At 36.1% G+C, this 26,960-nt stretch overlaps 1 protein-coding gene across 1 annotated transcript in view; it reads left to right on the forward strand.

Moving 5' to 3' along the window:
• C5 (complement C5) overlaps positions 1–26,960 on the forward strand; it is a 1,726,304-nt gene that overhangs the window by 1,487,937 nt on the left and 211,407 nt on the right. Inside the window, exons 36-38 of the mRNA XM_044057986.1 lie at positions 1,108–1,213; positions 2,268–2,357; positions 9,846–9,935. Of these exons, the coding sequence (XP_043913921.1) occupies positions 1,108–1,213; positions 2,268–2,357; positions 9,846–9,935 (286 nt within the window). The remainder of the gene's footprint in view (positions 1–1,107; positions 1,214–2,267; positions 2,358–9,845; positions 9,936–26,960) is intronic.

Raw genomic sequence — 26,960 nt, forward strand, 5'->3', positions numbered from 1 at the left:
GAAACAGCATGTAAATACAAAATATGGCAAAACTGTGTGTGGGGTGGTCTGTGCTGTCTTTGAGTATCTCTGTTTCTCAGGTTTGCAATATTACGTGTGTTACACCAGGAAAATTACGTCTAGACCCTGGGCACTTCCATAATTATGATTTAATGCAGGTTCATTATACAGTTTTTTGGCACATTATAGTTGTCTCTGACCTTCATTAGTGCTGTCCTGTAAAATTCATTTGTATGTGCTCTGCAGAAATCTGCCTGCTTGGATTACAGCAACATTTTGCATCTGTGTTCCTACTGCTCAATTTTCTATGAAATAGGAGTTGAACTTTTCCCCTCACACTAGGCAGTACAGGATGCATTTCTGAACCTCAGTACCATAAAATGTAGGGATCGACTACATCTACTTGAATTACCTAAGCTTGCAGTATAGTAGTTTTGTCACAAAAGCTTGTAAATGAAGGGTCAAATATACACATTTTAGAAATGCATGCACATAAGATAATCACTTTACGAATATGAGTAAAACAAAAAAGGCACTTTGAAGGTTGGGCAAGACTCTCCATCTACCAGCCATGCAGGCAATTCACCCTCACCCCATTACTTTATTATTCTCACTCCAAGGATGTTGCACCTGAGAAAACCAGTAATCCCTGTCAGTCACTGCAATGTCTGCCTTGCACTTTCTCCAAGGTGTACCAACCTTGGACTTCCCATAGTTTACTAACATTTCAGTATTTATTCATTTACAATATTAAGAAGTGAACAGCAATACAGGAGCAAATGCCTAGTCAGGTCCTTATTTCTGAGAAACTGTGAATTAAGCTCATTTTATCTGCAAAAGTTAACTGTAAGCCATTATATAATGCTAATTCATTACTAAAATACCATGGCTTTTGCATACCCCTTATTTTTAATTTGCTAGCAAAGCACTGCTTTAACAAATAATGTACATCTAGAATCCTTGCTTTGTTTTCAAAATATTGTAATCATATAAGAACTATCCTATGAACTTATATAGTTATAAGAAGAATAAGGTAATTAACTAAATGTAAATCTGTTGTGCAGAAAAATGAATCATTATATATCGCATTTTGTATTTTCAATATAGATTCCATCTAATCAGCCACTCTGTATTGGTTTTCGAATAAGACAAATCTTCCGTGTTGGAATGGCCAGCCCTGCTGTATTTACAGTTTATGAATATCATACTCCAGGTAATTTAAATGTTATTTATATTATTTTTTTTTTAAAAAATGGATATAGGAACATTTAATTTTAAGTAGGATACATATTTTGTAAAAGTGTACTACTCAAATTACTGTGCTTGTATTTTCATAACATATTTAGTGTCAAGTTACTGGAGATTTCTAACATCCTGACGGTTATAAGCCTTATTAGGAAATCAATGGTGCTCATATACGAGCCACACATTATAATTCTGGTTTGAAAAAACATGTGTCATTATTTTATTTTATAAAAACAGCAAATAAGATGAGCTTTCATCACACCTCATTTCATCACTTGGAATAGATTACAGGGTAAATTATAATTCATTATTGCCACTCACAGGAGATTAGATGATGGTGATGAGGAACCTGGGGTAACTTATGACATAAAAAATGTGCAGACACCCAATTGCTATTACTTAGTAAAAAGTAACACCAGTAATGCAGATTTCACTAAATGACATCTAACTTTAGCACGAGGCACACTTCAAGGTAGGAATTCCCTTCTGAAGTACTTCTGCTGGTACTACAAACAACAATATGACAAACATATACAGACTGAGACATCCATCAAGTAACTGCTATAAATGCTTTGTCAAAAAAGGAAACTTTTTTATTTTTTTTTTAATGTTTATTTATTGTATGCATGCATGCATTTATTTTCAGAGGTTACCACTGATAAGGAATATTTTCCTTGAGTTGTAGTAGCCTTGACATTTGTTACAAAATTTGATGGTATCATAGACAGCTCTGTATAGCTCTGGAGACAAGTGCTAGCATAAAAAGTATGCTTGTGTGTATGAGCATGCACATAGGTGTGTGTATGTTTAGCTTTAGGTGGAGGCTTTTTGTTGGATTGGAGACAAAATTTTAACCTTCAACAGAGCTGTCTGCCATAACTGACATTTTTTTTGTAGATTTACTTTATAGGACATCAAGCTTTGTGCATGTTAACTGCTTAACAGTAGTGATTAATACCATGATTTATTAAACTAGTTTTAACTTGTTTTACTTCAAATTTTCTTCATTTTGTATTTCTCAGACAGACGGTGTAGTGAATTTTACAACCTTTATGGAAAAAATACTTTGATAAAGCTCTGTAATAACCAGGAGTGCAACAAATGCATGGAAGGTAATCACAAATAGTAATTGTTTTATATTTTACAAATATTGTATACATTCTTAGATGATTCAGTTTTCAAACTATAACCATTATAATGCATAGTTTCAAATATTAAATATTTATTTGTTTTTTATTTAAGATAGGAAGACTTACCCAGTGGCTCTTTTTCAGCTAATAACTTGCTACATAATAAAAAAGGAAATAATTGCAGTGGTTGAGAGAAGAGTACGTATGGCACTGGTCCCCTACCATTTATCAAAATTACACTTACCCGAAATCCAAACAACAGAGACAACTCCATCAAAACCTCATTACAATGAAGCAATGAACTGTCGATAATTTTAACAGGGAAACTAACCTCTTGGCCAACAGGGTGAACTTTGCCCTTTTCCCCAGTATAGTGTGATCTCGGAGTTGGTATATTTAGTTAGGGAGGTGTGGGGGCAAAGCCTTTTGTTTTGGTGTCTTCTTTTGTGTCCTTGTGGTCAAATGGTTAGTAGCTTCCCTGGTAAAATTATCAATTCTTGAGCAAAAAACATGAGAGGTATGTCACTACATATAGCTATATGTAACATTTACCTGGTGATGGGTGATTAGTCTGGAGTTAAACTGAGAAAGAAGGTATAATCCATATAGTTTAGGGCAAAAAGTTCAACAGGCTGGGATCAAATTAAGAGAATGTTTAGATGAAGCAGTCCAGTTTACAATTAGGGCCTAGTGATGTAAAAGAACTGGAAATAAATGAGGCCAGGTACATAGAAGTTTTATTGTTGAAGAAGGAACCCAGGACAGAACGTGTTCCAGGTAACGAACTTTGTAAATAAGGGATTTGAAGGAAATGTTGCAATGTGAGTAAGCTTTTAGTCTGAAGAAAGATAACACTATAGTGTACTGAACGGGGAGCTTACTCCACAGACCTACTAACCTTATTACAAAAGACTTGTCTGTTGTTGCCATTCATAAAAGAGGCATATAAGTGATTAGTAGAATGTAATATTCCATGACAGAGGACAATAATCCTTTCTTAATGAAGTCTTTAGCTTTGGGGGCTAGCAGGTGTGTTAGGTTTAACAGCAGTGGTGTCAGTACAAGTTCCAGATGGTAAATGGTCAGGCCCAAAGTGAATGGATTAAGTTGTTGTAAAGTGTGTAGATGGCCATGGTTATAGACCAAGTATTAGAAAAATGAGCACAGCAGTTATAAAGATTGTTTTTTTTTTTTTTCATTTTTAGGCAAAGTTCATTGGAGCTGTCCTAACTGTGGTTGCACATAGATTGCAAGTAAAAGCTGAGATGATCATTTCTGGTGCTGCATCAGAAATCCATATTAAAAAAGTCATCAGCTTAGAAAATGACATGTATGTTTGGTAGGGCAAAATGGAAGGCAATTATAAAAGTAATAAAATGTTGTGGGCCCAATGTGGAGCTATGACGAACATCTATTTGAACCTGTTTTGGGTGAGAAAAAGTGCTCCCTATCCAAACTTTGAAAGGCTATCCTCTAGATATCTGTTTATGTAGTTATGCTTAACAGACGTAAATCTACAATCTGTCACATCGTAGAGAAAAATGCTGGTATTGGCAGTATTGAATGCCTCTGTAAGGTCAATTAAAACTGTTCCAGTAAGTCTACCATTACCCATAACATGAAAAATATGATTAGTGAGACACAAGGCAACTGTTAATGTAATAAAACCCTTTCTGAAGCCATGTCTTCAGATGAGAAGTCAATTATGAGGGGACTGGTCATTCCATAATTTTAGACAATGGTGAGAGGTCACAGCAATAATGGGAGATAAAGTAGTACGATGACTCTCACAGATCCAGGAAGATGCTACTTGATAGTGACAGGTTGACAAATTGCATAACTGTTAATGCAAAGGAGATGGCAAAGGATTTTAGAAAAAATAAGTGTAAATAAGATTGTTAGATCCAATGACACCATAATTTGGTATGTTTTCAACCATTTATTTAATCCATGGATGGATACCTTGTGAAATTCAAAAGAAGGTATATAATTTATGCATGCTTCCAACTTGGAAATGTCAGTATTTGTACAAGTGATTGTTAATTATGGTAATACAATCACATCCCCAGGTTTGAAAAGTTGTATATCCATAAAACCTATGTTAAAAATGGAATATGTAAAACTATTGAGAAATATGTTTATATATATATATATATATATATATATATATATGTATATATATGTATATATATATATATATATACATACATGCATATACATATACACACACACACACACACACACACACATATACATTTTTACATCTCTTTCATGCTTTCAGTAGGCATTTTTACTAACAGTCAAATAATTAATTATAGCGAGACTTGGGAATTTAAAGTGTAGTTATACATTTTTTAAATGTATTATTTTTTGGGTCTGGTTACATTTTTATGAATCATTTTTAAATCAAATTTAATATTTTCTGGTGTGAAATGCAGTTTTTATATTGTAACAAATAAGTTTAATTCTGAGTATACACCTTTAAAAATGAATTAATTACATTCTTCCACTTGATTGGTGGATATATACATTGTATAATGGAGGTAACTGGTTTTAGTTTTGATGAGGTCCTGTTGTAACTTAAAAAGGATGAAAGTTCTTAACTTTTTGGCAAATAAATTATTTATTTATATTATTTTGGTCAAGCATTTTAATATCATATGTGATTTTCATTTTATGTATTTGCATTTGTTTTCTGGGATGGTCCAGCTGGGCCAGAAGTTTCATTTTCAGTGGAGTCCCAGGGAGAAAAGCTTCACATATAAGACATTTCACATACAATACAGAATTTACGTTAGTAAAGACATTTAGTACATATTATTGGCAGCTTATACAATTGCTGAAAGAAAAACAGTACATAAGTAATCATTCTCAAATCAAAGGTATTATACAAGCAATGCAGAGTATATACATGAGAGCATTTCATATGAGTGATTTTCAGCTAGCAAAATTTATATAGGATACTTCATGCAGTGGGTGCAAAGCAGATATAGGAATTAATTAGAGACTAGGTACTTAAACGTTTCACATGTTTAGGAGGTGTAACTGCATTTTTTTATAAGTGGTGTTTTAGTTGTACGTAGACTGACATATTGTGTTTGGTTTGGTTATTACTAAACATATCAAACAATTTGAAAGACCACAAAGGTTCTTAACCAAAAAGACAACAGACCTAAAAGACATGAACTACTAAGAAAGGCTGGAAGCTCCAGCCCCTTTGTTTGGTGTCTTATAGACTTTAGAGGGAAGATTTGTCACACCTATTGTGCCAATAGAGACTTGATCATCCTGGACCACCTGTTTCTGTGCAAGTCTAATATCGTCACCAGTACTAGAAATGGGGATTTAAATCTTCACCAACTGATAAAAAACAAAATGGAGGGATAAGTTTATAACAGTGTGCCTCAAACACCATTGGAATAAACCTTCCCTGCAAGTAGTGGCTCTCACCATCTTCCTTAAAACAAACCAGATAACTATATGGCTATACAAATTTACCCCAGCATTGACTGGTATGGCCCTCCTGGAGAAAGGAGGTGCTGCCTGTGGGAGGGTACTGACAAGCTGAGAATTGACATGACACCCAGTGACCTTAGAATATCTGGGCAGCTATAAATCTGTGGATCTATAGCTGCTGAAAGACTGGAAATCAAGTCTATGGAGAGGGAAACTGTATTACATGGTTTTATCCAAGATTTGGATGTCACCACTATATCTGAATGTCGCTTATGGATTAATTTCTTTAACTTTGAAAATTTACTTCTGAAGTTAACAGCTTTAAAGTAAAAGAAAGCCACATCTTTATGCTTCTGAGCTATATGAGGAGGGCCTGGATTTAATTCAGAGCTCCCTGTAAGGGAAAGGAGAACAAGGGAAAAAGCATGTACTTACGATGAGTGGCGGGTTTCTTTTTTAAAAGTAAAACTGACTGCTGCTCGAGTTTGGTATTTCTATTGCTTTGAGAAAATACAACATTTGTGAAGGTGTGTTTGACTAGCAAGTGAAGATTTTTGGGTGAAAGTTAGAGATTGTTGTAGAAGGGTCTATTCAGGGAGAGGTGCCATGCATTAGTGTTACATCATTTTTTCCAGTTTTGAAATTCATAATGTAAGTACTTCTTATCATCCAAAGATTCATAGGTAAGTACTAGGCTAACTGCCCTTAAAGGCTATTTTAAGCTTAGTAATCCACACTAGCACCTCTGTCAGGCCAAGCAATAAAGCTACGGATAAAATCTTCAGTGAGCACTCGTTTATTTAGCAGATTCCAACAGTTGCAGAACCATCAGCACTACCATAAAACACACAAATGTCTTAAAGTCTCCGTTTTCATTTGATACACTTCATCAGATGTAGGCCATCTGTAAATGATTCAATTTATATGCTTAAAATAGTGACATCACATGAAAAAAAATCCAATAATAAAAATTCATACAAACTTTAAATTGTTAGCTTAAATTAATATAAAGTGCCTTTATGCTTGTGCAAAAATGTCCTTATTATGTACATAGTGTTTTAATAAAATGAATATTGTTAAAAGTGTTTTAAAACTGAATTAAATAATGTTTTAAAAAAGATAATTTTTAAAACCTTAAATATGTATGAAAGTGAACCATTTCATGCATTGCAACCTCATTGATTTACTAATATCCAAGCGCCATCTACTGGCTTAAAATATATAACATTCTCTAAACAAATTGAAAACTTTAAAACACACTAAAACCATATGTATTTAAATAATTTGAGTAATAATAGACGCATGTGAAACAGGATGATATTGAATGTAAAAAATACAATAATTTGAACAAATCAACAAACATTTCATAAAACTCATTTTATAAAAACATATTATAAATCCCCAGTTTAAAAATATGTTTCACTAAGGCAAGGTCATATTAGCAAGCTGTGCAAGTGTACAGTTTTACAACTTAGCCACTCTTAATTTAAGTACTTGGGGCAAGTGATAAATATTCATTCACTCCTGTTTTTTTATTGGCCTGTAAAATCAATTACCACCATAATTTTCTATATTCAATTGTTTCTTCCCACATGCCCCCACGTCTATCCATATTTATTTTTTCTATCACACAAAAAAACAAAATGTGCTTCTGGACATTCTAATGTGTGTTTATAGAGGGTGTTATTGTCTTTCTTGGTCTGAATGTCATACATGTGTTCATAAATTCTTTTCTTAAGCTTTCTTTCTGTTTTCTCTATATAGAAAGCTTGACATGCTTGACATATAGCTAAGTACACTAAACCCCCAGATTCACAGTTACTGTAATTCTTACTTGTTAAAGTTGTTTTCCTACTTTCCAAGGCCACTGTTTCCTTGTTAAGTATGTATTCACATTGTGAACAATGGCTAGATTTAAAGGTTCCATGTCTCTTCTTGATGGTCCCTACTTTAAAATTATTGCTACTTTGCAGAAAACTTTTCAGATTTCTTGCGTTCTTATAGACCACCTTCAAGTCACCTCTGTTGATCATTTCTAAATCAGTGAATGTAATAAATTTATTCCATTCATTAGTGAGAATATTTCTAACTAGGGTTGAGCTGCCGTTATATTCAATAATTAATGCCCTATCAAAATTCTCACTTTTTATAGGGTTACCCATATGAATTTCATCAAAATCTAACCCCAGGATAGGCTGGTATCTTACAGTTCTCCCTTTGAGTACCTCCTCACCTACCTTCTTAAGGAGGTCGTCTGGATAATTCCTCTCTTTAAACATCTGCTTAAGAAACGCCATCTCTTTAACAAAATCTTCAGTATCAGAAGTCATTCTACTAGCTCTAATAAATTGACCTTTCACAATGTTTTATTTATAGTGAAACTGATGTGCACTATTAAAGTGCAAATATGAATTACAATGTGTGCTTTTTCTATACACCTTGGAATTAAATATTATTTTTCTTGTATATTTCTATGTCTAAGGATTCCAACTTATTTGGGGAATATTTGTAGGTGAATTTTAAAAAATTTGTACTATTATTTAAAAAATCCATAAACTCTAATCCATAATCCATAAACACTTTTTATAATATTTATTTGATTAAAACAGTGGGCAGCCACGATGGTGCAGCAGTTAGCATTGCTGCCTCACAGCAAGAGGTTCTCTGCTTCGATCCTCAGCTGGGTTGCCTTCTATACGGTGTCTGCATGTCCTCCCTGTGGTCGCATGGGTTTCCTCTGGGTACTCCGGTTTCCTTCCACATCCCAAAGACAAGCTGCAGGTGGATTGGACTCTCTAAATTGGCCCTAGGTGTGAGTGTGTGCATGTGTGTGCCTTCTGTGGAAGGTTGGGTGCTGGACTGGCAACTCAACACTGTAAAACTCCACTGCCAATCATGCCGGACAGGTGATCAGCTGTGGCGACCCCTAACCGGGAAAAGCCGAAAGAAGAAGAAGAATTTGATTAAAACAGTATGTACATAATAAGGACATATTTTGCACATGCATAAAGGCACTTTATTTTAATTTAAGCTAACAATTTAAAGTTTGTATGGATTTTTTTTATGTGATGTCACTATTTTAAGCATATAAACTGAATCATTTACAGATGGCCCACATCTGATGAAGTGTATCAAACAAAAATGGAGACTTTAAGGCATTTATGTGTTTTGTGGTAGTACTGGTGGTTCTGCAACTGTTGGAATGTGCTAAATAAATGAGTGTTCACTGAAGATTTTATCCGTGGCTTTATTGCTTCGCCTGACAGAGGTGCTAGTGTGGATTACTGGTTTGGTGCTTTGCTACCTGGTTGCTTGCTGTTCTTGGGAATTACTATTTTAAGCCTACCCAGTTTCCATTTTTTGTGCTCAAAATAACATAACCCATTTGGTTATAAATTGGCATAGGGTGAAAAGTAAAGGCACTGATGCAAATCATTGATACAGTTATTAATGCAAGTGCTAGATGTAGATTGTTGTCATCTTGGAATAAATACTTATGATAGCATAGAATATGGTAACATTAACTGTTTCATTATGTAGTTGACAGAAATAGTGGTATTTTAAGTGTCATTTGATATCAGCTTGGGTAGGGGGTCCTTGGATCAGTTTGGATTGCACTGCTTGCAGATCTGAAATAGAATATGATCACATTATTTGCTGCTTGTCACATGGAGTACCAAGAGAAAGGAATGGAAATGAAGCCTGTGATTTCTTATTTAAATTTCTTATAAATATCTCAGCTCCCATATCATAGAAGAAATGAAATATGTTTGGTTTGCTTAAGCATTTGAAGTTTACCTGTCCTCAATGAACAAAGTTATTGAACTTGTATTTGTAATACATGTATGCACATTGGTTTAAAAGACTGTTACACATCTTTTTCTCAGTTGTCTTTTGTGTTTTAAAACCACATAGATATGAACTGTTGTTCTTACTGATTTGCCAGCAGAAAATGTTATCTGTTGATCATTTATGTATCACAAATAATACTTCAGCAACCAACTTCAATTCTAGGTGAATGCACAAAAATGAAACAAGTCTTAGATGAAAGCTTATCTGCAGAAGACAGACAGAATGCTGCTTGTCACAAAAGCATTTCCTATGGTAAGTTGCTGTGCTTTTATGGTTACAGTTCTTTAACATGTTTTGTACTATACTACCAGCATAAAGGTGACATACATGTGTGTGTGTGTGTGTGTGTGTGTGTGTGTGTGTGTGTGTGTGTGTATTGCCCAAGAAATCTGAAACAATCTTCCTAATAAAGTTAAAAATAGTCACATAGCACAAAGCTTCAGTATAACTTTAAGTGATCATGTATTCAAGGAAGACAAGTGCAGCTGCTTTAGAGATACAGGCTAATGCAACATTAAGCTTCAACTCTCTTAGACCAAAAATTGTTTGATTGTAATTTTCTGTATAAATAATGTTTTGGCTTATGTGCGTCAGCTGTATATATAATAGCATTGTCCGTGTCTTTTATGTTTGTAGTGCATCTAGGGCATTGCCAACTTTAATTTTTCTCTCTTTTATTTACTGTAATATTATCTCATATGCAAGTACTTAATTTATGGTTTCATCATGACCAGAAAGAATCAACAGATCAGTTCACTTATCCAGTTAACAAACTGCAAAGTATATCATATCAATGAAACAAAATTAATAATTAATATCTGAATATAATCTGCCATCAATTTTTAACAGGAAAATAGGCTGACTTTTAACTACTACACTAAAGTTTCAAACAGAAGATAGATCAAGAGAAAGCAAATGCAGAATCCAAAGAAAATTTCAACAAACATAAATAAATACAGCTAAACAAAATAATTTTGTGAGGAGTTGGGGCATTTGGACTTGCAATGAAATATTCCCTCTCTCACATTCAAGATGCAAAACATTGCAAATGAAATAGCTAAAAATAGCAAATTCACAAGCTCAACTAATCACATTTGAAAAGCCTGCAACACAATATACAATATTTATTACAAGCAAAACATTATAAATGAAATATCTAAAAACAGCAAGGCCTTAAATCCAGCTAATAATTCAATGGCACAAAAATGCTATAAAAGAATTATTTTTCAGGAGAGTTGTCTCTCCCTGTACTGCTAGTCTCTAAATATACAACTTCTAAGGTCAGTCAAATTCAGAGAAACGGGGAAAATTAAAATAAACAAAAAATGCATTTTCCCTCTTTCCTGAGTTATACAACCTCATATTACAATACAGATTCAGTGATGAAGCAAAGTCTAATTTAATGCAATATCAAATACATAAGCATGCGATCTTACAAAAGCAATACTGTTTAATTTACTACAGCATGCAACTGTGGAAATCCTTTGTATTCACACAGTTAGGGTCGATAATCTGCAATGTAGATAAAAAACAGATCCTGGAAATGATTCTGTTAAATGGTACAGAAACACAAATACTTAAAATTTATAAAAAAATGAACAGAATCACCACGGCTAAAGGAAAAACTTTATATTAAAGTTTTAAAGTTTTTCCTTAAGCGTGGTGGTTCTGTTTTATTTTATGTATTTGATAACAATCTGCCTGAAGTTATGTGAATTGCTTTAATATTGAACGATTTTGCCAAGGAAAATATGTCCTTACAGCAAATGAATACAAACCCACTGAAAAAAGCCATTTATCAAGGGTCTATATTAGATATTCGAACGCTTAAAAGTTCGAATCACTAAATATCAAACTTTAGTGATCGAACTTTCAAAAGTTCAAGTATACATAAAAATTAAAAAAAAAAAGAGAAAAAGAAAAACTAAAGGGTGTAAGCAGGGGGTCAAGCCCCCCTGCACCCCCCCACCCACTGCTACTTAAATATACCAACTCCAAGATCGGGTTACAGTGTAGGAAATGGGAAATTTTCCATTTCTGCACTGTAGCACACTGAATCTTTACTGATCAATCTTTTAAGCATTTGATTATCCAATATAGACCCTTTATCAACTACCTTTCAGCCTTACAGCAACAGAACTAACTACTTATTACCAACTCTGTCCTTTCATAAGTCTTTAGAACAAACATGATTTTAATGCTCTAAAATGTCTGAAGGCAGACTTTTGAGTATGTTTTCAAAAGATTCATATTTGAAAATATAACTCTTGAACATGGCCAGTAAAGTTTTAGATGTGAATTTCTTAAGTACACTATAGATTTTATTCACATGACTTTTTGGGTGTCCAGTATACTTAACCTAGGGAATACAGCTGATGGCTGAAAAGTAATTTCCACAGTCAGCTTGACTATTTCCATCAGTCATTAAAAACTAACTAAGGGGAAACCTTCTGGCACTCCTATGCACAGGGCATTCTAACCAAAAACTAATTAACTGTAACTAAATGTGAAGATCTTGCTATCCAGGGCAGGTTACATCTCTTTGGGGGTGGGCGTACTTTGTATGACTGATGGAATTTCAGATGAAGATTTAGAGAAACTCTCCTTGATTAGTTACTGTGGTAACCTTTTTAGTTATGCCTGTCTGAATTTAACAATAACATACTGAAAATAAATTCAGAAAAAAAATTTTCTTCTTTGGAAATAAAGTTTTAGACAAATGAGTATGAACTGTTAATAGCTAAATATTAAAATGAACTGTTAATTGTTAAAAAATGTAGTCTAAAATTAATGCTTGCTTCCTGCTCCAAGAACACTGTGCTGACTAAAATAAAGGAGAAGGGGCTTCTAGAGCATAGCTTATGATAAATAACATTTATCTGCACAGGACTAGTGTGTGTATGTCAATGAAATGAAATAGTTGTTTTTTTTCTATTTGTGAATGCTTAAATTCTTCTGATTAGATGCTGTGGTTAACCTTAATGATTTTTAGCATTACAGAGTAATCATCTGTTTACTAAAGTGTTAACTCATTAAATGTAATGGTCCAATGAGCCTTTTACAAATGCTCCAGACCCCAAGTAACCAATCACAATACAGAATGTTTTAAAACAATATTGTACATATGCAGCTTTTGAAATAACGCATCATATATAAACTAGAACTGCTGTCATTATAATCCACCAATGTCCATGCTTACCAGTTATAGTTACACAGCTGTGTACACTCAGATGTCTGTGATAAAAATATATACAGTAAAGTATTCCCACTTGCTTCACAGAAATACACACCAGTCCTGATCATGACAGCATGATTTTTATCCACAGGCAGACCTTGTACCATGTAATTATAGCCAAACTATTGATTGTCTGCACCTCTCATGTTTGATTTCTGCAAACAAAAATAATAATGTCTAAAATAATTTATTTCAATTTTGTTTCAAAAATATGCACATTATCCCCATAAAGGTATTCTAATATACTTCACCAACATGTAAACAAGTTCTGTCTCCTTCACATTCAGATTGACTGCTAAAAGTTGAAAAAGTGACAAGAGGTTATTACTTTCATCCACAAACAGCCTACCATCACCATCCAGTAGTTATAGCCTGTTGTCTACTTAAGTACACATCAGACATCTGATTGTGATAAATATAATGACCATAGGAATGTTTGAACTTTGTTTCATGCAAACAATAACTACACTACAGGATTCCAACTTGCTTCACAGAAACACATTAGTCCTGCTAAGCCAGTCCAAAATAATGAAGAAATGAAAGCAGTCTGCAATTTTCATCCAGAGACAGCCCCAGTGCCCAGGAATTATAGCCTCATCATTGAATGTATTCATTATATATGTCTGACAGTTGTAAAAAGAAATAATAGCAACTATGGGCACAGTAATATTGTTCAGGTTTTTGTCAAACACACAGTTGCTACAGTAAATTATTTCAACTAATTTCACACAAATGCTTATTTGCCCTGTATAAAATTGTTTAAACTGAGTAAACAAGAAAGTAAGTTACTTTTGTCCACAGGCAGCCCCATCCAGTTGTTATAGTAATTTTGCTGTGTATAGCTCCAATGTCTGTTTATAAAACAAATATCCACAGTACCATATTTATTTTTCCACATAAACACTAGCCACAGTAGAGTATTCCAGTTTGTATTACACAAATTACATTAGTCCTAAAATGACAGACCAGAATAATGACTACAGTAAATTTTTTCTCATCCGCATATAACTACCTTACCCTGGTGGAATTTCTAGATACTTTGTAAGTATAATGTCTTGCATGTTTAAAGGAGAACCGCTCCCATAGACTCAAAAAACATGTTTATTTCATCATGATATGGTGCTTCCTACATTTTAACACCACTCTGGGACTATTTAAAGCTTTTTAGATATTTTTATAAGCAATTTCTGGCTCAGACCACATGGGATCTGTCATCTTGAAATAATTCTGATTGTTCAGTCTGCCTCTAAGTATCCCAGAATGCATTGTTTGTCTCCAAAAAATTGCATCATGTCTGCCAGATTTTCCCTAAAGCTTCTGTCAGTGCACTGATTTTACAGGCTTTCAGTGATGTGTTATAATCACCTACTTTTGGTTAAAATTGTATCCTTTTTCAATGACTACTTAAAACACAAGCAGTGCAAATGCTACAGAACAGAACTGGAAAGTGCATTTTATTGCTCTTTCTTCTTAGAAATACTAACTTGACTTTTTTTGTGAAGGCTGAACTCTAGTTCTTCAAGGTATCTCCCCTCCCCTTCACACCTACCTTCCCTAGCTGTCAAAGAGCTAAGGGTATTTTGACCCATTATCTGCATGAGATTGACAGCTCACAGCAGGTGACCAGACTAATGTATTGTTTTCTTGACAGACTTTTATTCCTTACAGTGGGAGACTTTTTGTTGCACTCCTCCTGTCAAATTTAGAACCAAGCTTCATAGCACTGGGAATAATTACTGCTTTGCAAAGCATCAAACTTCCACTTATTTTTCCTTCCTGTTTGGTTAAATAGCTAACACATGATACACTATAAACACACACACACACACACACACACACACACACACACACACACACACACACACACACACACACACACACACACACACACACACACACACACACACACACACACACACACACATGCACACACACACACACACACACACACACACACACACACACACACACACACACACACACACACACACACACACTTGCCCCTTGCTTTCATTCATACACATGCACACTTTCCCCTTGCTTGCATTCACAAACACACACTTGCCCCTTTGATCTACAAAAATGGAAACTTGGATTCAATCCCAGCTATTGCCATGCATGCATGCCCAGAAAAGACGGTTACTTAGCACTTGCCATTATAGTTTGATAGAGAGATTTATCATAAAATGACTACTGGCTACAAAAATGCAGCCTCCCAAATCCCAGAACTGGCAACTCCTTCAAAAGATTTCACATAAATCTGTTATAGACAATCAACAGACGTGAGATTTTTGTTCACCCTTATAGGCTGTAGGAGGCTGGGCAAGGCAGCTCTGACATCACAATGTGGGCGGTCCACTGGCTCTTCAAAAGAGCATGCAAATCAGGCAGTACTTATGTCACTTTGGGGGTGGAAACATCCCTGTAACTACAGCAAGAGCTCTGGCAGATGTGACATCATCATTTAAGAGCCAGCTAGAGGATTTTCAACTTGGTTTTCAAAGTGAAAGTAAAACAGTATGGTAAGTTAGTAAGCCTAAGAGGTAAAACAGTTGAGTGGATTACTTTTTAAAGCTGCGGTTCTGATTTTTTGAGGCTGCATCAACTAACAGGGACTAAAAGAGACAGCAGGCTGAGCAATCTGCTTGAATATCCTGTTGTAGTCCTTTAAATATAATAAAACTGACAAAATAAACCAGCTGTCAGAATCAAAGTATATCATGTGAATGTATACTAATTTTCAAGGTATGAAGAAACATCTTGTTCCTAAATCAGATCAGAAAAAAAGGAACATGGTATATCTGTAAACAGAACTATGGTTAGCTGGAAATGAGTTACAACAGATCCTCCAAAAGAAGCAAGATATTTAATTTCACTTTAAAGGAAGCTTTCAAGCAGTAGTATAAAAGTGTACTAGTTACTTCTACCTGTGCAGACTTTGCACATTCTCCACTCCAAAACAGGCATACAAATCAGCTGTCATATGCATCCATTTTTTTTCTATGTTCCTCCTTCAAAGTTTGCATATTTTATCCCTAAGAAATATTTTCTACTTATAGCTTACCCCTCCTGGTTCTAATCATACAGTATGATCCTCCCTGTAATTATACAGCCTGCAGTGTCTTACTCTATTCCTGTAACCTTCCATCATACTCCCATTTGCCTAATCCAATTCCTTTTCCACTTACTTAACAGCATGGGTTTAACGTATTCATCACCTCCCCCTCTTTTGGGTTACTTAATGCTCTTCTTTTCCACACTTTCACTTTCTCTCTTTTCATTCAGCTGAACCTTGCATAATCATGGGTACAGAATACAGCTGGACTTTGCATAACCTTGGGTACAGAATACTAAGTCATGTTGTAATACAAGATCTAATTTTCTCGGTAATTGACATTTTTGTATCACCTACAATAAGATAAGTGGCTACATTGTTTTTTTTTCTTTTTTACAGGGAAATTAACATTTTTTTCCGGATTAGTTCTGTTTGTAAAGGGTGCAGCTGGTATCCCACTTATCCTGCCCAAACAGACAATGGTGGTGGTTAGGGGTATCAGCACCCCTTACAAATGGAATTAACTTAAAAAAATACTAAAATCTTTCAATGTTAAGGCAGAAGTGGCCTTCAAACTATGGTACCATCATAACTGACTAAATAAATAAAATAAATACCATTTTACATGCTATGCGAATTCAATGGTGAGGTCCAATGTCCTAACTTAATGCCTCCTAATGATAATTGTAACAGCTTTCTCAGCTTCCAGCTTACTTCTCATACTTCTGGTAACTTCTTGAGTAGTTGAAACCTGCTGTTAGACTCAGTTACTGTAAAAATAAAAGGAATCTACTCACACAGGAAAAATTAAATAAAATGTGTCCTACAGGATTTGGATGATACAACAGAACACTGCATTCTTTCTTGGTACTGCTTTAGCCCTTATCACATTACCTGCTTTCTTAAACTGGGACTTCAGATTTGTCTGGATTATATTTTAAAAATATGTTTGCTGGATATAACAGCTTCACTTTTAGTTATACCTCTCAAATTCTTTGCTCCAGAATTCTGGACAAAACCAAAAATGATGGTGGGACAAAGCCCCACAATTAGGGTCAGTCTCTAAATGTTACTCTAATTTACTTAACTCATTAACACTTATGCGGTGCAGAATGTCATACCTTTTGCATTTCAGTGCATTTTCTGAAAAATAAACTTAAAAAACATAAGATAAATAAATGCAAACATTTTGTGAACAATCTTCTTCTTCTTTCAGCTTTTCTCGGTTAGGGGTCGCCACAGCGAATCACCTGTCCGCTCATGATTGGTAGTGGAGTTTTATGGTGTCGAGTTGCCAGCTCGGCACCCAACCTTCCACAGAAGGCACACACACATGCACACACTCACGCCTAGGGCCAATTTAGAGTGTTCAATCCACCTACAGCATGTCTTTGGGACATGGGAGGAAACCCACGCGACCACAAAAGCTATTACATTTCTACATAGGAAATGTTATCAGAAAGAAGTATTCTTTATAGTGATAATAGTTGTCAAGGACATCAAGAGGCATACTAACTGTACTCAGTTCAGTACAATTTTTGTGAAGGGGGTAGCAGAAGACAGACATTAGGACCCAGGACCCTAGGGAGAATACTAAAAGTTAGAGAAATAATGAAAATAAAATGGTCATGTAGAACTTACAAATGCCTTGACTGGGAATGCACAGTAAATTGCACCTCATCAGGCTTTTACAGGCTTGGCATTTTTTCACTCTAGTGAGTTAATGGGTGAGAACTGCTCAGTTAACGCAGTTGGGAAGGTAAGGGAAAGATGTGTGAAATGTGACTGATCCTCTGGTCCTTTCTTGAGGGAGTGGATGGGGTGTGTCTATAACATCAGCGGCTGCACATGTGCCTCTAATTTGGAGAAGTGTTGATGCCCTTTGTTTTTATAAGACTTTAAATATGCTTCAGCACCAGCAGCCTTCTATAGAATTAAAATATTCTGTAGAGTCTGTACTGGTTGGTGGTGCTGAATTGGTCACAAGACATTTTTTTATTCAGTATAGCTTCTCTCTCTATTAATATTATAACTGATTTGGCTAGTTCTTCTGCTGACACATACAGGTAATCTTGCTTGCAGTGTGGCTTGTGACTCTCTATTTTTTTTATTTAAAAAACATTTTCCCCCTCTTTGTCATGAGAAATTCATTGGGTCAAGCAGCAATAGTTTCATTGGACTACTCCAGATTTTTGTCCACTTTCTGGATTCCCTATAAAACTGCAATACTTCACCTTTTTTAATATTGGTATACTAAAGAAGCATAAGAAATGTGTTCTTTTTTAACAACATGGCCATTGCAATTATTTAAATAAAGAAATATAGGGATTTGTTTTGCCACATCAGGATAAACTTTTTTCAGGTAAGGGGTTAGGTTAGAGTAACTGATGTAACTGTAAACAGTCTTTTTTATGCGGTTTTAATGCAAGTAAAATCGTATGGCAGTATGCTACATTTGTCATCATGTTCATTGTAAAATGTGTTGCTCTCTGTCATACTATTTATTTTTAAAAGCTGGCATTTTAATACAATCTGGCAAAGCAGCAAGTAAATAAGTGGAACAATATGCTTGTTTTTTGCATCATGTGGTCCTTTTCCTAGTAAAAATGTATGGTTTTAAATTTCTGCCAACCTGTTTGGAATAGTAGTATTCTCACAGGTATTTGAGTTTCAGAGTTCATAACTGTAGAATAGTATGTGTGTGCAGTACCTTTAAGAAATGTTTCATTGAAAATTGTTACATACTGTAAGATAAGCACACTATTCAAAATGTCTCTTGATTTTGAAACTTTGCTCTATATTACTTTTTGGGTTTTGTCCTATAGCTTTCAACTGTCTAAGATTTTGTCTCATATTTTTGGTCTGTTTGTAAAATGTGTGGTTTTCTGGCAAAATGCTCAGGATTGAACTACTGACTAAATAATGACAGACAAAAGCGCATCAGAGTTCATATCCCTCAAAAAACATATGCTAACGCAAAACCTGTAGTCCTAGCAAGTGTAGTACATATGGTCCCTATTTAACATTTGTTCCCAATAACAGAAAATCATGAAATTGGAAAGAAATGCGATCAGATAAGCTAGTAATCCACAAAGTTTAATCCCATCGCATTTCTTTCCAGTTTTGTGATTTTTCTGTTCTTTAGTTTGTCCTGTGGCTCATTTATCTCTTCCCAATATTGCACATTTGTCCTCCATTTGTTTTCCTTTGTCCCATAGCTCCCACAGATCCTGAATTTGTAGAATGTCACTGTGTATTATATTTCTGATATGTTTTTCTTAAAGTTTGTGGTTTTCTGGCTAATTTATTGTAGACTGCTATCACTAAATAAAGTACATTTAATTTTCAGATGTCATATACTTCAGATAATGCATACTATTACAAAGTATGTTATTCCAGCAACTTTCTATATAGGTTCATAAAAGGTTACTAGGCTAACAGCACTAGATCCTTACAAGCCTAACCATATTTATCCCAAGTTGCCCCAATTGTCAGTGGTTAGGCGAGTGAAGTTTGCAGAGGTTAGTGACATTGTAGTTAATAATGACTTTCTCTGTCCAGGAGGGACATGGGCGCCACTCCCAGAGTAAATTTGAGGTCACCCACCCACTGATCTATATTGCATTTGAAGAGGGTCATGGGAACTGAAAGCTTGTTCCAGAGAAGTGGAGTGGCAGTATCTGGGATATGTATCTTATCTCTCCAGCATGACCTGTACTTATCAGAGGCTAGGGTAAGATGGCTGGAGTGAGTGACCCTCTTCCAGTTTGATTTACAAATGTGTAGCATCTCCCTCAGGGCCGGGTCAGAGACTGCCCTGAAAGTCAGGCACAGGTCTCCCCTTGGTAACCTTTAGGAGACAAAATACAGTGCCAGGGCTTTCAGTCTTTCTGCGTAAAACTTGTTTTGTGTATCCTGTAATTTCTTGGTGAGAAACCTCTGTGATCTCTCCAATTGTTGCAAGTGTCTAGTAAGGTACATGCAAAAGAAAGAATTGTATTCAATTATTGGCCTGATGAGGTCCAAGTATAATGGAATTATAACATCCTTAGATCTAGATGTGATGCCTTTGCTTCCAAGATGTGCCATATAGAAGGATTTCCTTATTACTATGGATACATGCTGGTCAAAGTTCAGGTTGCATCAACCTGAGTACCCAGATCACGTACCGCTGGGTCTACACTTAGGGAGGTGCTGTCTAAAATGTAATTAGCAGAGATGTCTGCTCTCCCAAAGAGAATAATAATGCATTTTTTGCATTTAGCTTTAATCTGTGGTTTTGGCACCAATTCTTTGTCAGGGTTATCCCAGTCTGAAGTAAATTAACATCACTGAAGGACTCAATGATTGCTCCCAATTTGCAATCATCAGTGAACTTGGTTAGCCACAAGCCATCCAAGATTGTCTGGACTTTTGAGAAATAAATTGGGAACAGTAAGGGGCCCAGCACAGAACCTTGTGGTATCCCACCAGTGACTGGTCTTTTGCTAGAGGTGAAGTCATCCACTTTGACAGTTTGTGTCCTGTCAGTGAGCCAGTTGGTTACCCATCTGGTAATGTAGGGGTTAATTCTCATTTGGGAGAGTTTCTCTGTAGTACCTGAGTGGAGGATTGTATCATATGCCTTAGCTCGGTCAAGGTAGCCAGCATGCACTGTCTTTCCTTCTTCCAGGGCCTTGGTGACATACTCAAAGAAATCAACCGTGTTTAACAAATCTGAACTGGGTGGAGTGCAGTCTGGAGATTACTTTTGTCCTTGTTAATAAGGCCCATAACATTTCTTTCCATGAGCTTGCAGATGAGGCTAGTCAAGCTTATGGACCTATAATTCCCAGGGTCAGTTGATGGTCCCCTTTGTGCAGAGGGATTACTGTTGCTGTTCTCCATTCCACTGGAACACAGCCAGTTCATAGGTTGTAGTTAAACAAGGATCCAAGTGGATCTGCTAGGTCATGTTTTAAGTTGCTTAAAAGGCAGCCTGGAATGTTGTCTGCTCCCACTGATGCTGTGTTTTTGGCTTTGGAGAGCACTGAGATGACCTGTTCTCTTGTGATAATAAGCTGAGGAGTGGTGACAGGTATATTTTGGGGGATGACTGGATGGAACAGAATGGTGAGGTTTGCTCCAAATCTGTCAGCTAGCAGGTTGGCTATTACCTCTGGTTGAGTATGGGTGGTGCCATCCACAAACTGTTCAGTACATAGCTGGGTATTCCATTTTAGATTTTGGATGTAGTTAAAGAATGCCTTGTGATTATCTTTAGCTAGGGAGGTAATTTATGCTTTGTAATTAGCTTTGGAGGACTTGACAAGATCTCTAATTTGTTTGTTTAAGCTAGACAGGGACTCCTCACTCTGCTGAGTCAGTTCCCTGTTGTTCTTGGACATTAGTTTTTTGTCTTGTTGTATAGCCTGTTTATACTAGGTGTTCTCCATTGTGGCTTTTTTCAGCAAGACCTGCTTTTAATCTGGTCAGGTACAGCTGATTTTATACAACTGCTTAAGTGGTTATATAGGGCATTGGTGTACACCTCTGTATAGGAGTCCATGTTATGTGCATTTAAGGGGGCTTTGAAACTTCTTATACCATCACTTAGTAGGAGGTAATTTGTCTCAGAAAAAGTCTTAAGAGTTTTTGAGGTTGATAGAGTATCTGGTCTTATAATTACACTGAACGAGACTAATTTATGGTCCGATCTTACCAGAGAGGACATCACATGGGGGGGGGGTGTAATGATCTCCCATGTTAGTGAGTACTTTAACCAGGACATTTGAGCCTCTTTGTGGGTGTACTGACTAGCTGTTCCAGAGCATTTGCATTGACAAAGTCCAAGAACCTCTGAGGCAGCATGTTTATGATTGCGTATGTTTCCCAGGCAAAGGTAGGAAAATTAAAATCACACAAGTAAGGTGTTGGGCTGTACGGCAATGACTCCTGTAAGTCCAGTCTGTGGTATGCTTTTCTTGTTTCATGGTGGGAGATCTATAGCTAGCTACAATGTGGTAGCTGGCTTTGCCTATAGTTAATTGGACATGGAGTAGCTCAAGAGAGTCATACTGTTTGACAAGTCTCAAGTTGTACTTTTCCTTAATGAAGATGGATACACCTTCTCCTTTGGTTCTTTCACACTCAGTTTGTGGTCTGAATGCATGGAAGGCATTATAGACCTGCATTGCTTTCTGCGCCTTTGAACCATGTCAGTGACTGCACAGCCATCAGCATCTTCCAACGTGAGGAGTCCTTGCAGGGAATGCAGTTTCTTGTTTAGACTCCTAGCATTAAGCAGCAGTACTTTGAGTTTAACTAGAGTTGATTTTGTTAGGTTGGGAGATTTGTTATTTTGACACTGCCTAAAAAAGACACAACAGGGGTAGCTAATGCCTTTGCCAGTATCCAAAAGTCTAGAGAAGATGGGAGCAGACCATCTCTGAAAGCAGCATGGCTTGTCAACCATGTCTTCCCAGGCTGACGGATATTGGATCCCCTTGGTCTGACACCAGAAGCTAAGCCAATTTAAAGTCAATCATTTTTTTGTTTGTATTGTGGCACCATCTTTGGAAAAGGTAGAATGTTGCTTAAGGCTAGGCTTATACCTGCCTATGATACATAATCTGAGGCTCAGTTATGTCTCTCTTCATATATTCCACTGAGCTATGTCTCAAGTCATTCACCCCTCCACATGGACTATGACAAAGTAAGTCATACCAGTACCTGTGGTTGAAGTGCGTGAGTAACTTGATGGATTCTGGCACCTGGCAGGCTACTAACTGTAACCTGCGCCTTAATGAGCCTGGTGAGGGGAACATCTGTGTGTGTTACACTTTATGGGCTTATTTGTTGACACACTGGTGTGTGTTATTATGTGTTGTGGTTGCTTTTTGCATTGTTATGTGTATTAGTGATTTCCATTTGGGAGGCCTCTGACCTTCTGGTAAGTTACTAGTGAGTATCTCCGCATATGTGAGTTTATGTGTCATGTCCTTATTTAGTGAGTGTGTGTGTGTGTGTGTGTGTGTGTGTGTGTGTGTGTGTGTGTGTGTGTGTGTTGACAACCTGTTTGGCATTCAGTTTGTCCTTATGTGGGAGTCCTGCATCCAGTTTCAAAGTGTAACTACATCTCTCACATAAAGTATTTGTTTCAGGAGTAAGTTGTTTTCAGTGTACATGAGACAACTGCTACATTGCTTCAGGATGTCCATGTCTGTCAAGCTGGTCAGAGAGATGATGGGAAACTGCCCATGAATGACAGCAGACTCTTACTGTATGTTTTATTAGGGAATGGGTTAATTTGAGAGGACTGTGCTAGTAATGCCGAGACTATAAGAGGGACCTATACTTTGTGTAGGCTAAGGTTGCTCAATAAGGTAGTACTCCTCAGTGCGCAACTGAGCTGCTCCTAGAGCAACAGAAAAGCTTGGAAGAGTTTCACTGATAGCTGTTTTCAGAAAAACTGAGTTTCTAGGCTTTTGCTTCTATACAGGACACTAATAACTGCCACTGAGTGAAGAACAGCACCCCATAAATATGAGGCATAAATACGAACAAAGAGAAACATGTTTTAAGCTAACTACCAATCAAGAAAACACACAATAAGCCTTTCACCAGCAATCCCCTACTCAGATAGTTTAGATCAGCACACTTCTGTCACAAGGGTGCAGAAAATCACTTTCTTAATGTAGTATAGCTGGTTTGGATCCCAAGTATAACAAGCCCACATAAACTGCCTACAACAATCAAATACAATGTAATACAGTGCAATTAACTACTTAAAGCAGCAGTGAACAGTACATTTTTTTTGCTATAAAGTGGAAAAATGGAAATAGCTTATGAAACTGCTGAAGTACAGTCACAGTATATAAGAGAAGTGCAAAAATATACTTATTTTTATCTTTTCAGTAGTGGATTTTTCAAGGTGAAAGCAGATACTCAGCAATCAGTAGCAGAGTCACCAAATGACGAGCAGCTGTGTGTATCTATGCCAAAGCCTATGCAAATGCAAGACTTAAATATAAGCAAAGAGAAACAAATTTTAAGCTAACTACCAATCAGGAAAGCATACAATAAGCCTTCCACCAGCAATCCTCAACTCAGACAGATTAGATCAGCATACGTCTGACACAAGAGGCAAAAAACACCTTCTTAATGTAGAATATCTGGTTTGGAGTCCAAGTGTAACAAGACCACACACAAAACCTACAACTAAAAGATACAAGGTAATACAGTACAATTAACTACTTAAAGCACTAGCAGACAGTGCAGTTTTTTGAAACTGCTGAAGTACAGTCACAGTATATAAGAGAAGTGCAAAAAATACTTAGAGACTTTTTGTGTGCTTTCCAGCTCAGATAGACCAGATAAAAACTTATATGAAATGTTACCACAAACAAACTTAAAAATATGGATACAGCAGTGTACTTTAAACAGGTTATACAAGTGTGATTGTTCAATAAAAGTACTTTGCTTTGTATGAATGAGCCAAAAGCCACTCAACTGTACAGAATTTATAAAGGCACTAGAAAGAAGATAAGCTGAATTAATAAGCCCTCTAGCCAATAAAACTATATGCAAAAATGTCAAGTGTTTCCCCTACCTAAACAGATCAGGCTGTCTCCCAGTGCAATACATGGAAAACCCACTGACATTTTTGATGTAAATAATTAGTGCTTGCTAGAGTGTAACAATACACTAATTTATCCAACAGCTAGCTAGAAGATGAATTCAGAGCAAGTAAATCAGTAGAACAGACAATGAGAGGTAAAATGCACTTTTTCAATATAAGTACAAAGAAAAAACAAATAAATAATTCAAGCCATCAACAATAGTGTAGAAAGGAAGGAGCTTATTAAGCTTGATTTACGGTAGGGGTGGGCAGCTTAAAATCACCAGGTTTAAAAAGCAGATCAACAAACGAGAGGGTGGCTGGGAAAACTAGCAGGGTATTACCAGCAGTGCTTTTAGTTTATGCAGGCTTGAAATCTTTTCAGAAAAAGACACAGGCCCAGAAATTCACTGTCTACTGAAGTATAACTCAATAAATAATTTAACTAATGCAAAAAAAAAAATGTGAAATGTGCAGCCTAGATAATTAAGTGTCTGTCTCTCACACAGAACATAAACACCAGACCAAGCAAGTTTCTTAGAACAGAAAACAAAATGGAGCAGGTAAAACAGAAAGCAGCTCTATCAGTCACAGACAAAAACATATAGGTTTACTTTCCTCACCCAGCAGGGAATCGCCATCAATGCCTTAGTTTATATATAAGATCAATATTTAAAATGTATCTCTACGTTTGCATTTTAAGCCATAATTTAAGATAACTAGCTGGCTCATCTCTCGTGCTAGATCAGATCTTTTAGGCCAATGATCTTTTTTTCAGAAACCTTTTAGGTCTGATTAGTGCAGAATATTGAGAGGTAAGGGCTTCCTTATATCTAAAGGAAATACACTTTGTAGTTAGCTGTTCCAGATAGAAGGATTTTGTGACCATTGTATCAACATGATGAACTATGGGATTTCATGACCATTATAGCAACACGATGAACAAAAGGATTTCATGACCATTGTAGCAACATGATGAACAAAGGTACCTACTAAGCTACTGATCTATGAAGATCTTAAGAAGCCTAGCCTTGCAGTCCCATTGTAATTATTGGATATAAATATCCAAAGATGGATTAAACAAGTATATGTTGGTGTAATTACATATTTCCCCTATTTATGAGGGTCAGTGGTGTTAAAATGAGAGTGTATTTGCAGTTACCCATGCATTTGTCCAAATTACATTTGAAGAGAGTAAAGGAAGTATTCTGCTTTACGTGGAGTGAACAACTGTTCAGTAGGAGTAGTATTCTCTGTGACAAATACAAATCCATATGGGTTTACTCCTAGTTTGATGATTTTATCTACAATGCCTGAATGGGGAGTACTGTTGAATGCTTTGGCCAGGTGAAGATAGGCATTGTGTATCATTTTGCTCTTGTCCACAGCTTTGGTGACTTTCTCAAAAAAGTCTACCAGGTTTACTAGGTACGATCTGGCTTTGATGAAGCCAAACTGTGCTGGATCCAAAATCTGAAGGTCTCTTATGTCTTTATTTATAATATTCAAAACAGTGAAAGAAACTTGTCTGTGTGGAAGATTTTCAATCCATATCTATCTATCTCTCTCTCTCTCTCTCTCTATATATATATATATATATATATATATATATTTAATCACTGTATCAGATCAGATAATGGTAGTAGAAGTAGCGAAATTAAACTCGTCCTAAATAAAAAAAAAATTATAATAAATATATAATTTGAAATATTATATAGAATTACTTCTTCTTCTTCTGGCTTTTCCCAGTTAGGGGGTGCCACAGCGGAACTCCGGTCCGCTAATGATTGGTGGTAGATTTTTACGGTGCCGAGGTGCCAGCTCGATGCCCAACCTTCAACGAAGGCACATTATATAGAATTACTAAGTATTCAAAAGTAATCCAAGCAGGGTAGATAGTTTCCATTCAAAAGTCCTTTATTAAGTCCTAATTTATAATATTCACAATAATTCTTTCCATGACTTTACATTCCAGCCTTGACAAACTTATGGATCTATAGTTACCCAGGTCAGTAGGTAGACCCAGCTTTGGGCAGAAGGGTAACACTTGCAGTCCTCCATTTGCTAGGCATGAAGCCAATTACTCAGGAGGCGAAGGTTGAACAGTGATTTTAATGGACTTAATACGTCACTTTTCATGCTATTCAGGAAGCATCTCAGGATATTATTAGGGTGCATCAATGCAGTATTCAATGTCTTGGTCAGTGTACTGAACACTTGTTTACTAGTGATAGCCAGGGAGTTATGACTGATTATATCTCCTGAGAGGTTATGGGGAAAGGAGGGGGGGATTTCAGCTACATTTATCAGCACATAGATTTGCCTTGTTGGGCATTCCATTTACCAGTTTTAGCCATGTTTTTCTTCATTTTGTTATACAACTTTAGG

The sequence above is a fragment of the Protopterus annectens genome, chromosome 16.part0 (genome assembly GCF_019279795.1).
Source record: "Protopterus annectens isolate FY-2018-M chromosome 16.part0, PAN1.0, whole genome shotgun sequence".
Lineage (NCBI taxonomy): Eukaryota > Metazoa > Chordata > Ceratodontiformes > Protopteridae > Protopterus > Protopterus annectens.